The sequence below is a fragment of the Falco rusticolus genome, chromosome 1, assembly GCF_015220075.1.
Source record: "Falco rusticolus isolate bFalRus1 chromosome 1, bFalRus1.pri, whole genome shotgun sequence".
Taxonomy (NCBI): domain Eukaryota; kingdom Metazoa; phylum Chordata; class Aves; order Falconiformes; family Falconidae; genus Falco; species Falco rusticolus.
In genome coordinates this window covers 5,500,071-5,514,069 of record NC_051187.1, presented here as the reverse complement: position 1 = coordinate 5,514,069, position 13,999 = coordinate 5,500,071, and the positions used below count along the sequence as shown (strand labels likewise).

The 13,999-nt window shown below is 45.9% G+C and overlaps 1 protein-coding gene across 5 annotated transcripts in view; it reads right to left on the bottom strand.

Annotated features, from left to right (window-relative positions):
* The window catches only part of MMD (monocyte to macrophage differentiation associated), a 44,187-nt gene extending 30,517 nt beyond the window's left edge, over positions 1-13,670 (bottom strand). For 2 of the 5 annotated variants that reach the window (XM_037406455.1, XM_037406466.1), the window contains exon 1: positions 13,217-13,667. Coding sequence is in view for 3 of the 5 variants with exons in the window: in XM_037406466.1 (XP_037262363.1) it covers positions 13,217-13,257 (41 nt within the window). In the remaining 2 variants the exon portion in view is untranslated. Of the gene's footprint in view, positions 1-3,287; positions 3,307-3,372; positions 3,476-13,216 lie in introns of those variants that run through there. The other 3 variants (XM_037406443.1, XM_037406434.1, XM_037406486.1) reach the window with 3 other exon arrangements.
* Between the last annotated feature and the right edge of the window lie 329 nt (positions 13,671-13,999).

Here is a 13,999-nt window from a genome sequence, read left to right as displayed (position 1 = left end):
TGACATGATCAAGGAAATTGCAGTCACTTTTCTTACACTGGGACTTCAGGCAGCTTTGAAGAAGTGAGCCCTGTCTTCTGCTGCCCTGCAGGTGAGGTAGTAAAGCTCTTTTTTGTTACTAAAAATGGGCTAAAACCAGTGTAGGCTAAAGCCATCCTTAATCAGAGAACTCCTTGGATAACGGCAGGTCCTGCTCTGTGCAGAGCAATCCCACCCTGGTACAGCACCACTGCAAGCCTCTTGTGATTTAATGCCTAAGGGAATTTTATATATGCACTTTCATCTCTTCATATAGCAGTGTCCATGTTTACATCTCTCTGCTCCACCCAGATTTTACCCTGATTTCATAAACAATAATCTTTATCTTCTCCTCCTTGGTTCTCCTTGAGCTGAACTGTTCGGTCCTGGTTGGGGAGTGCTCAGCACTCATGTTGGACAAATGCACCGAGGCAGCAGCAAAGAAAGGGTTTACTGACACTCCTATATTTCAGTATGGCTTATTTTATGTTCACTGTGGTTTATTTTATGTTCACTATGGTTTATTTTTTGTTCACCGTTATTTGCGCTAATAAACTCAGCAAATACAAGTACAAAGCCGTACTATTTTGTATGTCAATTTGACATTGACAGAATAAACCACCCTTCCTACAGATTCTCTGTTACCTATCAGCGTCTGTTACGTGCTGCACCTCAACATGAGAAGGAAACATTTGCCATTACAGCCCTTTGCAAACATGGTTCTCTTCCAGGCTTTCTGTCTTGCTGCTAAACAAATCTGTATGCAAGATAGTGTGTGGTGTTACTACAAAAGACTATTATTTACACAACATCCAAACCTATACAAACTCGAATGTATAGTTCTCACAGCAAACATTTTCTAAGACAAGGAGCTGCAGTGGATCTTCTATGCAGCTGTGCTTGCACCACCTCCAGGACCAGAAACCCAAAACGTACAGTAGAGACCAAACCTGCGTTCCTCCCACTGGACCCTGTGCATCCAAATGGAGTGCCTCATCACTTCACATTTCTCTCAGAAGAAACAAAATCGAGCTGAGATCCAAATTTCCCCTGGAGGTACCCATCTCTCTCCCTTGGCTGTGAAAGCAGACTGGATTTCTAATCAGGCACTCAGGTTGGTAAAAGGGCAGGGGGGATTTCCATAGGCATGAGCTTGGGCTTGAAATTTGACTGACCCTGTGACACTAGTGCTGGAAGAAATCATCTCACCCAACAAAAAAGGACAAATATGGAAAAACTTCAATACCTTCAAAGACAAGATGCCTGGCCAGTTTTGAAACTTTTTTTAGTTAAAAAAAAAAAAAAATAATTAAAAATTCAGTTGAATTTTTTCAACTCCTGACTAATATTTAATTTTCCTTTACAAACTCCTGTGGCCAGTAGCTAGTTAGTTACAAACCATCACTCCTAGGAAAGCAGCAGTCACGTCCCAGACAGCACGAGCACGGGACCGCAGGCCAGCAGCACTTCCAGGTGCTGAGCTCCCTCCATGTTCCCCGTGGTTCATCCCTGCACATGGGCACAGTTCAGAGCTCGTGTGGCCAAGGATCTGACCCGCAGGGAGGGAATCGAGCAGCTCCAGGGACCCCTCCATCTACCCTTGGGAAAGAGGAAAGCCCCCAAATCGGCATCTCCTGACCTCATTCTGTTCTTACTGTCAGTTCCATTTACTGCATTTTCTTCCACTTTGCATGTATGATTGCGTTGTCAGTTTAAACACAGCTCCTAGAAGCCTTGTAAAGATGTATATATATATTGCAAACGTGTCTGTGTTTATGCATATATATGTACGTATGTACACAGACACAGATAAGTCACCCGTGGTTTGCCACCTAGATTTGACTGCAGAAGCGATAGAGTGGGGAGCAAAGACTGGAGTGATTTATACCAACTGAAGATTTGATCTATATGTTGCAACATACCTCGTGCAAAGTAAACGTGGCCTTGCATCATAAACTGTAGGCTGGAGCCAAGAAGTAGCTCAGCTGAAGAAGGCACAGAATAAGGAGAGCACAAGCCTGTTCAGGTAAGAGAGCTCTGTATCTAAAAACATGTCCTGACATATTCGCCAGAGGAGGCTAGGTATTTTTGAAGCTGATATTTTTTCTTGCAAATCCCCAATCCTCTGAGCTCATTAAAATGAAGACACTCTAATTTCCAGAAGTGTCCAAGAGGGAAAGGTCAAGGAAGGACTTCTTTGTAATGTCAGTTCTCAAATTCCAGTGAGAAGAACAGCAGGTTTACATTAAGCCACTGTCAAATGATAAATTACTGCACTGTCAAAAAAATGTAGGACTGCTATTACCTTATATGCAAAAGGCAGTACAAGAAAAGACCTGATGATTTATAGCTTGTGTACAAGTCCATCTTCCGTAATGCACAGATCATTGTACAGGTCCGCCAGAAATGAGATCTCAGGTCAACAAAGACACGGGTCTTGTTACCAGCCGCTGGCCCTGGCTGGGCAAGGAGCAGCCAGAGCCGCTGCATCAGCAGCATCGCACATCCCCTCTGCACGGCAGGTTTTGCGCAGGAACCCAGTGCTGAAGGTGCAAAGCTACTTAGAGAGTGAGATGCTTAGCCAGACGCTGAAGTCTTCAAAAGGAGCAACTCTTCCTACTGCACCAAACCTCAAATAATGCAAAAAAATGGGAACGCAGTGAAATCTCTGCTGAACACAGCACTCAGACTCTGAGGGAGAGACTCGAGTTTTAGGTTCAGAGCTGTTACTTGCCACTGTGTAGTCTGTATTTCCATGGGTAGGTGTCAGAGGAAGATGGGCTGATTAGATGAAATATTTTAGTTCAAATTGAAACAAGTATTTGATTTCATTCATCCCATCTCCACTTGAAAAATGCTGTCTGTCCACTACGAAGCATCCTGACTGACGACCAAGTAAAAACGTGGCTCGAGGCCCTCGGAAGGCAAAGAAAATGAAGTGCTACGTCTCTCAGGTGCATGCTGCAATGACACGTTTTAGTGTGCTCACAACTGTGGCTGCCCTTGCCTCTCAGGAGGGTTTTCCTCAAATCCATGGGTTGGGTTTGAGGACCAAGACACTGTCTTTTAACAGTTAATTAGCTGGAGTAATTAGTGGTCATGTACAGAAAGCAACAAAGGGAGTGTGAAAACCGACAGCCAGAGAGCCACTCAACCTGAAACCAGGGACGGATGACAGAAACACTCAGGCAGCACATCCAGGAGGCAAATTGTGTCTTGACACAGGCTCTGAAGCATGGCAGCCAAATATTAATCGTGGTTGTACCTACCCATGCACATCTGGACTTTCTGTCCTGCACTGCACTTGCACTTATGTCACCCCTGGGTATTTCCTCTGAAATCCTGTTGAATTACCTCAAGTAACCTCCTGCCTGCAGCGGGGAGAGCAGAGCGCAGCCCACCAGCTCCAGAGCCAGTCCGGGTTCACACATGACTCCCAGGCAGCAGAATCTGGCCACTGCAAATCCAAAAAAAGTGGAGGATGGAAAGACCAATGATTTTTGGAGAGACACAAAGCGCACACGGTGGGCTGTCCCTGTATCCCAGAATGCGCTTTTTGGAAAGATGATGCTTAGGACAGTAATTGCTTTATGCAGTTGACTGAGATCATCTGCCCTGTTCCATGACATTCTGGAGAAGAGAAAGAGGGTGATCCAAGGTGAGGTGAAGAACGAGAATCCAGCCGGGGTGGCTTCTGTATTGAATTCAAGATGCTGTAATACAGGGTTAAAACAGAAGCACCTGCAATCTTTATATAACAACCTGTTATTATGTGCACAAAGACATGTGTCTCTCTGTAGCTATATACATCCATTATACGTTAATATGGGTATAGAACCCATAGAAGCTGATAGAGTTGCTTTTCTTTCTGTATTATCATTTATTAGAAGAGATGCACTATGATTGTTTCCATTTTTTAAATCCATGGCAAAACATTAAAGCATTTTCTGACTTCACCACATGCCCCTTGCAGGAGCCTGCGGTGTGTCAGCAGCCAGGGCTGTACCTACCAACCTATTTCTCTCTCTGAAGCGTGGCAGCCTTGCCCTGTTCCAGTCATCCTGGGCGCTTGCTGTCCCTGCCCCAGGTTAAAGTCATGAATGGGCAACACTGCAAGTTTTAAGCCCAAAGTGCCCCTTTGAACTCAGAGCTTATCTGAGCTCCTGTTGCCTTCTGGCAGGTTATTCCGTGAGTTTGAGACAGACGTGATCTGGCTGACAGAGGTTTATCCATTAAGACAGAAAAGCTGGTGCCCAGTAGGAGCAGAGCTAATCTGGATGGGATAGTGCTTAAATCAAATGAGAGTGGGAAAATGCTTCTGACCCAAAAGGATGCTTCTGAGCGCTGCGCTGAAGAGGATGTGGTGACAGGAGGCTGCCCCATGTGCTTGCAGCTTTGTTATGTGCTGCTCCGCTCGGGGTTGTGCCGCTAGCAGCACCCGTCCTGCCTGGCCCTGCTGAGGACACGCACCACTGCAACCCTAGTGAGGTCTGGGGGCTCATCCTGCGGGGTCTGGCCTCTGAGCACGTGCAGGTGGCTGCTGAGACCCCACTTTCGCTCCACCTGTCTGCACAGGATGGGAAGTACCCGGAGATCAAAGGATGCCGTCTGCATCAGGCAGCTGAGAGTGCTGCTGTGCACTTGCCTGGAAAGCAAGTAACCACAGCAAACAGCTGGACCTGGTCCAGTCCAGGTAAGAGTAAGAGTTTGCTAAGTGTAGAACCAAAGAGAGGTGCTTCACCCTTGTGTGATGAGGGCACAGCCTGGCTTCAAGCCATTTTCCTTCATCCTTTTCATCCACTAAGTATGCTTTGACTTCTGCTCTAAAACAAATGGAATTACCTGGCTTCTCTAACGGCTGTTACTCCAGGTTACCCTGTGCGCTTCCCAGCAGAGAGGGCACAGAAACACCCGCGGTCGGTCGCAACCCACCTCCTCCCAAGCAGCTGTTAAACAAAACAGGAAACGGTGGCCTGACAGCGTGACCGTGCTTTGAAGCTCTGCCCTGCGGAACAGGCTTCAGGAACCTTTGGGGGGAAGTTTTAACAGGCACTGTTCAGCCCCCTCAGTGCTGGAACCTTTCTTTGCCCTCTTGTCACAAACACTGCTTGCTCCCCGCTGCTCTCGGATGCTGTATGCCACACTGGGGGATCCTCTCTTCTACTGCACACTACCAGAGCAAACAGGCAGCGAAATAAACCCACGTATTCACCTTAAGCAGATGAAGCAGGCAAAGCATCTTCTGTTTGCAAAAGGGGAAGAGCAGTGAACCCATCTGCAAAACCATTTCCCATTAACCAGCCCGCCACAGTATCTTACATCCTCCTGCAACTGTCACCCCAAGAAGCAGATGGACTTTTGTAATACTGAGAACACAAAATCGCAAGAGGAGAGAACCCCTGGAATCTGCCACATTGCAAAGCTGACAAGTCAAAGTTAGCTGGAGGGAAAGAAAAAGGCTCCTTTGTCCCTTCCACTCTATAGAGCTAGTAACAGGAGAGCAGCATGTGTCCTCCCAGGCTAAATAACCCTGCCAAGACAGTTGCAAAACCACACAGACTTGACAGCGATGAGCCATATCTTCTCCAGTTATGGCTAAAAGCTCCCACTTGTCCAAGCAGTTCTCTAACCTCTACCACAACGAATTGATAAAAACCTCCATCGTCCCAAGGAACTCTTAAACACCAGCACGTTTCATAAATCCATATCCCAAGGAAGTGGTGTTAACACTTCACAATTATTTTTTCCATGCCAGAATGAGTTAAGGTAGGAGTCTCTGTCCTGGCTTTGAATTTCCTGGCTTTCCCCTGTCTGCGTCACAACATAATTCTTTCCAGCCAGCCTTTTCCTCAGATGTTCAGAGTTTGCGTTGGGATCCCTGCCAGCTCTCCTTCCCAAAACAAACACGGAGCCTCCTGATGCCAAAGATTTGCCTTCCATTCGATACCCCAGGGACAAAACACTTGGCTTTACAAGCACTGCCCCTATTTTCAATTCTGCAGATGTATATAAATAAAAATGCAGCTTTATAGAGCCCTGTCTGCACTAGAAAAGACTTGACGGCATGTCCCAACAAGCTGTCTCTCTCCGTCAACTGTAAACAGAGCTTCAATTAATTAAGGAGGTTATTTGCCAAGTTAGTACACATAGTTTCAGCAAGCAAAATAAAGCTTATAGTCAAATTACTTTTTCCTGGTGTAATCATGTTTGCATCAGAGTTTTTGCTAATAATAAAACCACCACCCATTATTAAACCACCCTGGTTCCAGTGTAAACCTGGTCTAAAACTAATGCCCTGAAAAGTGATAAAATACTATTCCCATCATAGTAAAAAGTTCTTCTTTCCCTCCAGTGTCCCTGGGTTCACACCTTATCTGCCACTGTAACCTTCATGCTTTGCCTGGAGGGCTGAAAATTGCAGAGCAGTTGGTGGCTGAAGAGAAATGATTCAATGGAAATGTTGCCTCGAGCCCTGCAGATAGCAAACCACATCCCTGCACTGCTCCAAGCAGGGAACCAACCAAAAATGGCACAGATCCTTTCCCTCTGCTAAGGGACGTGTCCTTCAGACTAGGACAGGTGAAGTGTGTTCCCCCCGAGCAAGCCAGCCAAGGCTGCTGCTGTCTGCTCTTTCGGAAGGAAAACAAGTTGGTTTCCACTTTTTGAGGAAACAAGTAGGTGACATGTCAAGTCTGTGCTTAATGTGCCCCTGAGAGGGGAAGAATATGCAGAGAATAGGAAAGAAATCACCTGTAATAAGCGCTATTATAAGCAAGTGGTACAATGAACGTGGCACATGTAGACATTAAACCAAGTGCTGCTACTCACAGATCTTTTTTTCAATCCACCTTTATGCTTATTAGATTTTAATTATACATGCCCAGTTTCCAGCAATAAACCTGGGGCAACTCTCATTAATCCCTAAGAACTTCAGGGGCCCCACTGTGTTTTTTGAGGAAGGGATAGGTGGAAGGATGTGCCTGATTGCTGCCTCCCCTCCCCTTTCTTGAGATTGGTCTGAATTTGTACATTTATTTTATTTAGAATAAGTGGCCAGGCTAAAAAAAGAACACGAAAAATATTACCTAATGAAGTTATAAAAAAAATTGATGATTTAGGTAATATCATTAATACAAATAGAGGTGGATGCTAAGCCTATTATTCTCTGCTCATGCTGAAGTCAATAGCAGCTAAGCTCAGTGTATTTTTAGGTTAATGAAGAGCTATACTGCGGGCCTGATAAGCTTCAATACCGAAGGAGTGCAAAATGCGGGTGCTTAAGCAATATGTCCAAGTCTCCTATGTGCCTAGGAAGAGACACAAATAAATGATCATTCATAATTAACAGTATCTCTACAGCACTGCCTGTGAAAAGATCTCATGTTCCTTCATAAATATTAATTAAATCAACCCAACACCCCAGTTGTGTAACAATTATTACTGCCATTAACAGATGGAGAAACTAGGGCACAGTTTCATTGCCCACACAGAGCATCTGCTGCAGATCGGGGAGGCAGCTGACCCATCCGCAGCCTGACTGGAGGGATCAGATGCTGGATTCAGATGCGTTGTGACAAGTATCTGCCTCTAAAAACTGCACCTGGATTGTCATGTTAGGGTGGAAATGTGTCTTTGAAAGGTTAATGTCAAAAAGTGTCATTATTAGAGAAGGAAACTAAGCAGCAGCATCTCCAAGGAAACCAGCACACGTGAGAAAGAGGGAGCAAGGAGACAAAACCAGGAGCTGGAACAGAAGCTAGAGATGGCAGCCGTTCCAGTTTTCCTCTCTCTTATATTTCTGGTATGATTTTCTCTTGTCAAGTTAGACAGCTTTCTGCTGTGAATGTCAGAGCAGTTTATTTATAAACAATTAATTTAGTTTTCTATCACTCAAGCATGAAGGACCAGATCTCTACCTCAGAGTCCTGACAGCTGCCCCTGAAGGCCACCTGCTTTCCTCCTGCGCAGCAGCAGCCACCAGCAGACTCCTGCCTACGCCCCCCCCGTCCTTCACACCTTCCTCACGTGCGTATCCTTCCTTCAGCTCTGGCTGTCATTCCATCCACCGCTGAAATGCAGCTATTTCAGGTACGGGCTGCAGGAGTCCCTTAGGGACATCAGCAGTACGCATGCATTTGCTTTCAGCACCCAGACCCTATGTGACGGGACAGATTCAGCACAGGGAGTCAGGCACTTGGGAATGTCACAAAGTCATTTGGACTGGAGCAGGACCAGGAGACAGAGGTCAGTGCTTTACCCTATAAAAAGTACAAAGGCAGCTTGAGACATGGGCTTGCGGGTTTTAATCCTTCTGCAAGACAGCACTCTGGGCTGTTGGGCTCCCCTAAGCACAAAGCAGTGTTAGCTCATGGCTGGAAGAACGCTATTCCCAATTAAACACCCAATATCAATTCTTGCCTCTTGGCATTCCCACCAAAGCACCAACATTACACAAGCTGAATAGCTGATAACACAAGGTGATGTGGTTCTAGGCAGTAAAAACTATTCTTTATCTCTTCTTACAGCCAAGGGGTTTGAATTGGATGTGTTACTGGGCTTCTATACGCAACACTGTCAGGGGATGAGCATTTGCATCATAAGAACAATGTGCTAATAAAAAGAAAATGAAAGAATTCTCTCTTGTGAATATGGGTTAGCCTGTCAGGACTAATCCTCTACTCATATGTAGTGGCTTATTAGGGATTAAAAAAAAAATATCTGAAGGCTTAGACAGTATATTTACAGTGGAACAGGCTCACATGAAAGACATATATTCATAGACTTTAATGACACATTTGACTTGAACTAATGTTGAAGAAATCTAGAAATGTGGAGATTTTATCCTCCTGCTCTATCTGTGTAACCCTTTAATAAAGGCCTTACAGAAGCGGTAATACATAACTTTAAAAAGGCACTAAAGCCAATTGAAAGCGAGCCAGTGCAGACTGAATTCCTGCTTCCTGCGGAACAGCGATAAATCCTCCCACCACCACGCAGTTCCCTTCAAATCAAACATCAGACCGCCACCATGACCACAGCTCACCCAAAGCAAGTGCTTTGAGGCTCTGTGTCCATGGTTTCCCTAGATTTACTGTGGCTTGTTTGTGGATTTCTATGCACCACCCGCTCCGGCCATTTTCTGTTGGAATATATTTTATTTTGTTTTCTTTGAACCTACTGGGGCTAGGTCATGGAGTGAAATTCAGGTGCAGCCCCTGCATGCCAGTTCTGTAGTAACCCCCTTATGAACCACACAAATGTCTAAGGAGAGAAATCTCAGTGCAGAGGGCAGAAGAGCAAAGAAAATTGATGCGGAGCAGAGACACGTGGAGCGAAGTGTAGTGGGAACATGAGCTGCCCAGGGATGACCCATAAGCCAAGGGCAGAACTGGGAACAGAGCATCTTTCCTAAATCCTTGTCTATCTATCCAACGCTCTCCAACTCATTGCTTCTGAATAAATGTTAACACAGTTTTTACCAACATCTTATTCATTTGCTAATGGCACTTACTTCAAAACAGTATTTCTGCGCTACATGTCCAGGCCTTAAAATACCATCTAATCCTCTAGGCAAAACACACATCTACACAGGCACAGTTAAGATTACGGAAGGCACAAAACTGGTCAACTGAACAGCGATGGAAGTGCCTGATACAGAGAATGTGCAAAGAGCTGCATGAGTGCTGTTTTACTGCAGCTGTGTATCTCGACAGCGTGACGTCCCGGCGCTTTCCCCATGCTGCCAGCTGTGGAGCAGAGCTTGCAGGATGCTGCAGATATCTCCAAGGAACAGCTCAGTCTCCGCAGAACTCCCCTGCACAGCTCAGTTTGGTACAGCTATCGGCGAAGCCTGGGTTTACGGTGCTTTTTATACCATGTGAAATCAAACAAGGGATATGCATTTTACGCCACATATTTTAGGGAAAATAGCTGCACCGCTATGAGAATAGTCGTGTCTATTTTCTTGCAAGGATGCAAGGGACGTGGCAGGGCACTGCAAATACTCAAGGGAATGCAGCTTCAAGGGTGATTTCCTGCAGGCTTGGCCTGATAGAAGTCCATTTGCATGCATTAATCTTGCCACAGTCATTAAATAAAGCATGGTAGTGGAGACCTCCACAAAGCAGTAATTTCACTTGCAGCGACTGATTACTTGCAGTTCTCTGTACGTACCCAAGGGCGCTCTCACTGCTTTAATACACCAGGATTGTCCTGGTATAGACAAACCTAAGAAAGTCATTTTATTCCTATTGGGAAGGTAAAGTCCTGATGCACTTTAGTCTCATTTTCTGGAAGGGGGTTCTACCTACTGCTTAGAAATGCTGCCAGGAGGAAAGTGTCATTTACCTCCACGTTTCAGGGCAGAGTCCACCAGCTCTATCACAACTGATAACTTTCCTTACGAGTGAACACTGTGCTCCCAGGAGCTGCTCCGCTGCCTGCAGCCTCCCCAGGCACTGCCTGCTGCCCTACAGCCCCGCTGCCTAAAGCTTAAACAAGAAAACCCGAACATGCCAAAAATCAACAACTTTGCCACTGAGTTTCAAGGAGCCAAGAGTCTGTGGCTGGCATACACAAAAGGTTTGCTGTTAGAGAAAAACACGTATCTGGAGAATTTCAGCTGTCTACAAGTATTTATTAACATAGCCTTGCAAGTCTCTATCTCTGCATGTATTACTTACATAAACACAGTGCAAAGATACAGCAGATGTGTCATGGTATCATTACATCATTTGCGTGACCTTCATCAAAGAGCTTTTCTGCTGGCATTGTGGCATTTTATATGACATCTCACCAAAGAAAACAGCTGTGCCACACCTGTGATATTTTTGAGCTCTTTTTAGTCTCCCCAAAGTCTTCTTAGCAAAGTTTATTATTTCTGTTCCCTAACACCAAGGATCTCTTATCACTCAGAAGGCTCCTAGTAGGTGGGATGATATATGAACAAGCAAACAGCTTTTAAGAGCTTGTAAACTGAAGATAAGGCAGATAGGAGAGCCCAAGGAAAGATAACGCTGGCCTGCGTGGGTGGCAGTGGCCATAACATACCAGCAGCTTGGTCACTGCCAAGTTTTGCCAAAGCAGCCACAACTTGCAGTTAACTGATTGCACTTTTTCAGTGCTAAATAACCAAAATAAGACATTCAGCATAATTATTTCAGCATGATGATATGTGGCAGAGGATCATCCCACAAACTTCTGCTTTATTACCAGTTTCGTCACATCAAGGGTTTTACTCCAGCTCTCAGGAGCCTTCCTTCCAGTTCCAGCTTCCCTCCAAAGCCAGGTGTATCTGCAACTCACAGGGGTGTAGAGGACAGCTTGAAAACAAAACCTGGGCTCACCCTCAAGAAGTTAGAAACCAAAAGAACCACTAACCATTCTGGTTTCTTTTTTAAAAATACAGATAAATAATGAGATACTCCATACCTCGAGATTTCTTTGCCAGTGCCAGGATGCTCTGCCAGCTGATGCATCAATCAGTACGTCTGGGGGTGTAGCACAGGCAGCCAGTTACTACCCAGCTGGAGTACAAACCATGCAATCCAGCTACAGCGATTGTGGTTCGATTTGCTGCAGTATATTTCTGGAAGTATTTAAAATGCCTGTCCTGAAGGCATTAGGACCACTGCATCCAGTGAGTCATCCACGACACCTGACCTAGACAGGTAGTAAATCTCACCACGTTTACTTAAGCTTTCTGTAGGACCCTGTGGGTACTTCACATTAAGATTATGTAAAATAGCATATGGGACAGACACCTGCAGTAGTGTGGGGTCAATGCTATTTTTCCCTTAATAACCAGTTAAAATCCACCAGTTAAAGAGTACCATACCCAGTAACTCAAGCACTGTCTAGAGGGACACAGTAACCTGGCATCCTATCTTAGAGTTTCAGAAAACAGATTTCAGTTTTTTGCTCAAACATGGACACGTTTGGGTAGAACAAACCAACTTAAGCCACAAATTCCCTGCAGCCAAATAAGTTTTGAAATCTGGTTTGGCTCCATGCTGGCAAAATGTCTCTGCCAGCATGGAGCACAGCAGGGACCAACCCGGGCAGCATCTCCCCAGCTTCTTGGGTGGGTTTTGCAGCCCAGGCTGACGGGGACAGGGCAGGACCTGAGCTGGCTGTGCTCAGAAGCAGCTACCCAACACTGCAGCCACAAAGAAAACATTTCCCTTCCTTTCAAAGGATGTGAACTGAAGTCTACCGAGCACCGAGAGGGAGAAAACAAGGAAGATGTGGAAGAAACTTGCTAGCCAAGGCCTTTAGCTTATAGCTCACAAATCATGGGAAGAACAACAGGAGCTGATGCAGATAACATTAGATTTACAGGAGATACAGTAACAGCCTTCATGTGGCCCAGCTGGAACATGACACAGCTGGAGGAAGGCTCGGGGCAAGAGGCAAGGTCAGACACGTGGAGATGCACATTGAAAGCCAGGACGTAGGTCGCTCTTGCTGCAGAGGGTCAGAAATTCCTGTTTCAGTGGGGCAGACGGTGGCAGAGACACACGCCTATCGTTACTGGTAAATTCACCCCGGTTCATGCTTTCGTGCAGGTAGGAGGCATTGTACCCAGCTTTCCCAGGAAGCATATTGTATCCTGTCAGGTGATTTGTGTGGGGCAAGGGGTGCTCCGGACTGTAAAAGCAGAGCTTATGTTCTACCTACGGAAAATAAGTGCCAAGGCAGGGCTGGCACTGCCCTCTGGGGAGTTTATAGACAACATGGAAAGTATTAAATTCTGACGGGAGCAGCAGCTGGCTTCTATCAGAAAGACACTATCTCTAGCCTTTTAAAATCCCTAGCGTTTCTTTTCTCACAGGAGAGATAAACAGCCTTCCAAGGTCATTTGCACTCTGCCGGCTGAGAAAGATGTGCCGAGGCTGCAGAGCAGCGCAGCTCAGCCCGTTGGGATGGGATGCTTTGAAAAACACTGTGTTCCTGCAACAACAATGGTACCGAGCACGACTTGAGATTAAACCAAGGCCTCTTCGGTGCCCGAGTGGATAACAGCATCACTGCTTCTGACTGCCAGTGGGCTGCAAGGCAGCAGCAGCGTAAATGGAAATTAGTCTCTTTATGGATGGCAGGCAGGACTGCAAGCCTATATCAATGCAGAGCATAGCTGAACATAAAATGACCCCCTTGGCAATGGCACCGTATCAAATAAATTGGCGTCTCAACTTACCTTGTGAACGCGTTATCCTTTTGCAAACGGAGAGTAAACATAGCAGACGAGGCAAGCTGATCGGCAGAAACCGGAGCTCTGAGGCAGGGTCCCCTTACACAACAGTAGTCCTTTTCCCTGGCAGGTCAGAGGAGTTTTCGTAGCCAGAGACGAGCCCCTTTGCCCAGCGGGTGCCGGGGGAGCCCTGCTGCATCACCACCAGCCGGATCGGAGGCTGGGTGTCTGCAGGGACCTCAGGAGCATATTCCTTGCTGGGATCCTTCCCCCTGCAGTCATAGAGCACGCAGGAGATCAGGAAAACCAGAAGCAAAATAACATAACTAGCTACCAGAATGATAAGATTCAAGGTAACAGGGTCAATCTCCAAATAAAACTCCATTCGGTCCCATACTATTGAGTGCAAACCCGGAGAATGAAGTTTCATATGCACAAGTGAGCGACTGCTAACTGATCAGAATAGATGTATTGGCTTTGCGGTAAAAATACATTAATCCTCAGGTCTCCTGTAGCAATGGATTTCCCTGAACTGGATGATTAAAGCAGCTCAGTTTAATAACTTAAGCTCCTTCTTTTAATGCCACGTTGCCTACAGTGGCAGAAGCTAAATTTGAATGCTACATTGACAGGAAAACAGCCCCCTTGCTCAGGGACTCTTTCCTTGATGGGCAGGTACCAAACTGGGTTTCCTCTAGGGGCATTTTGCAGAACATCCCTTCTACAAGTGGGTTTGGGCTTGTGGGCTGAAGAAAACTGAGCTGTGTAATTAGTAAATGAATACAGAAA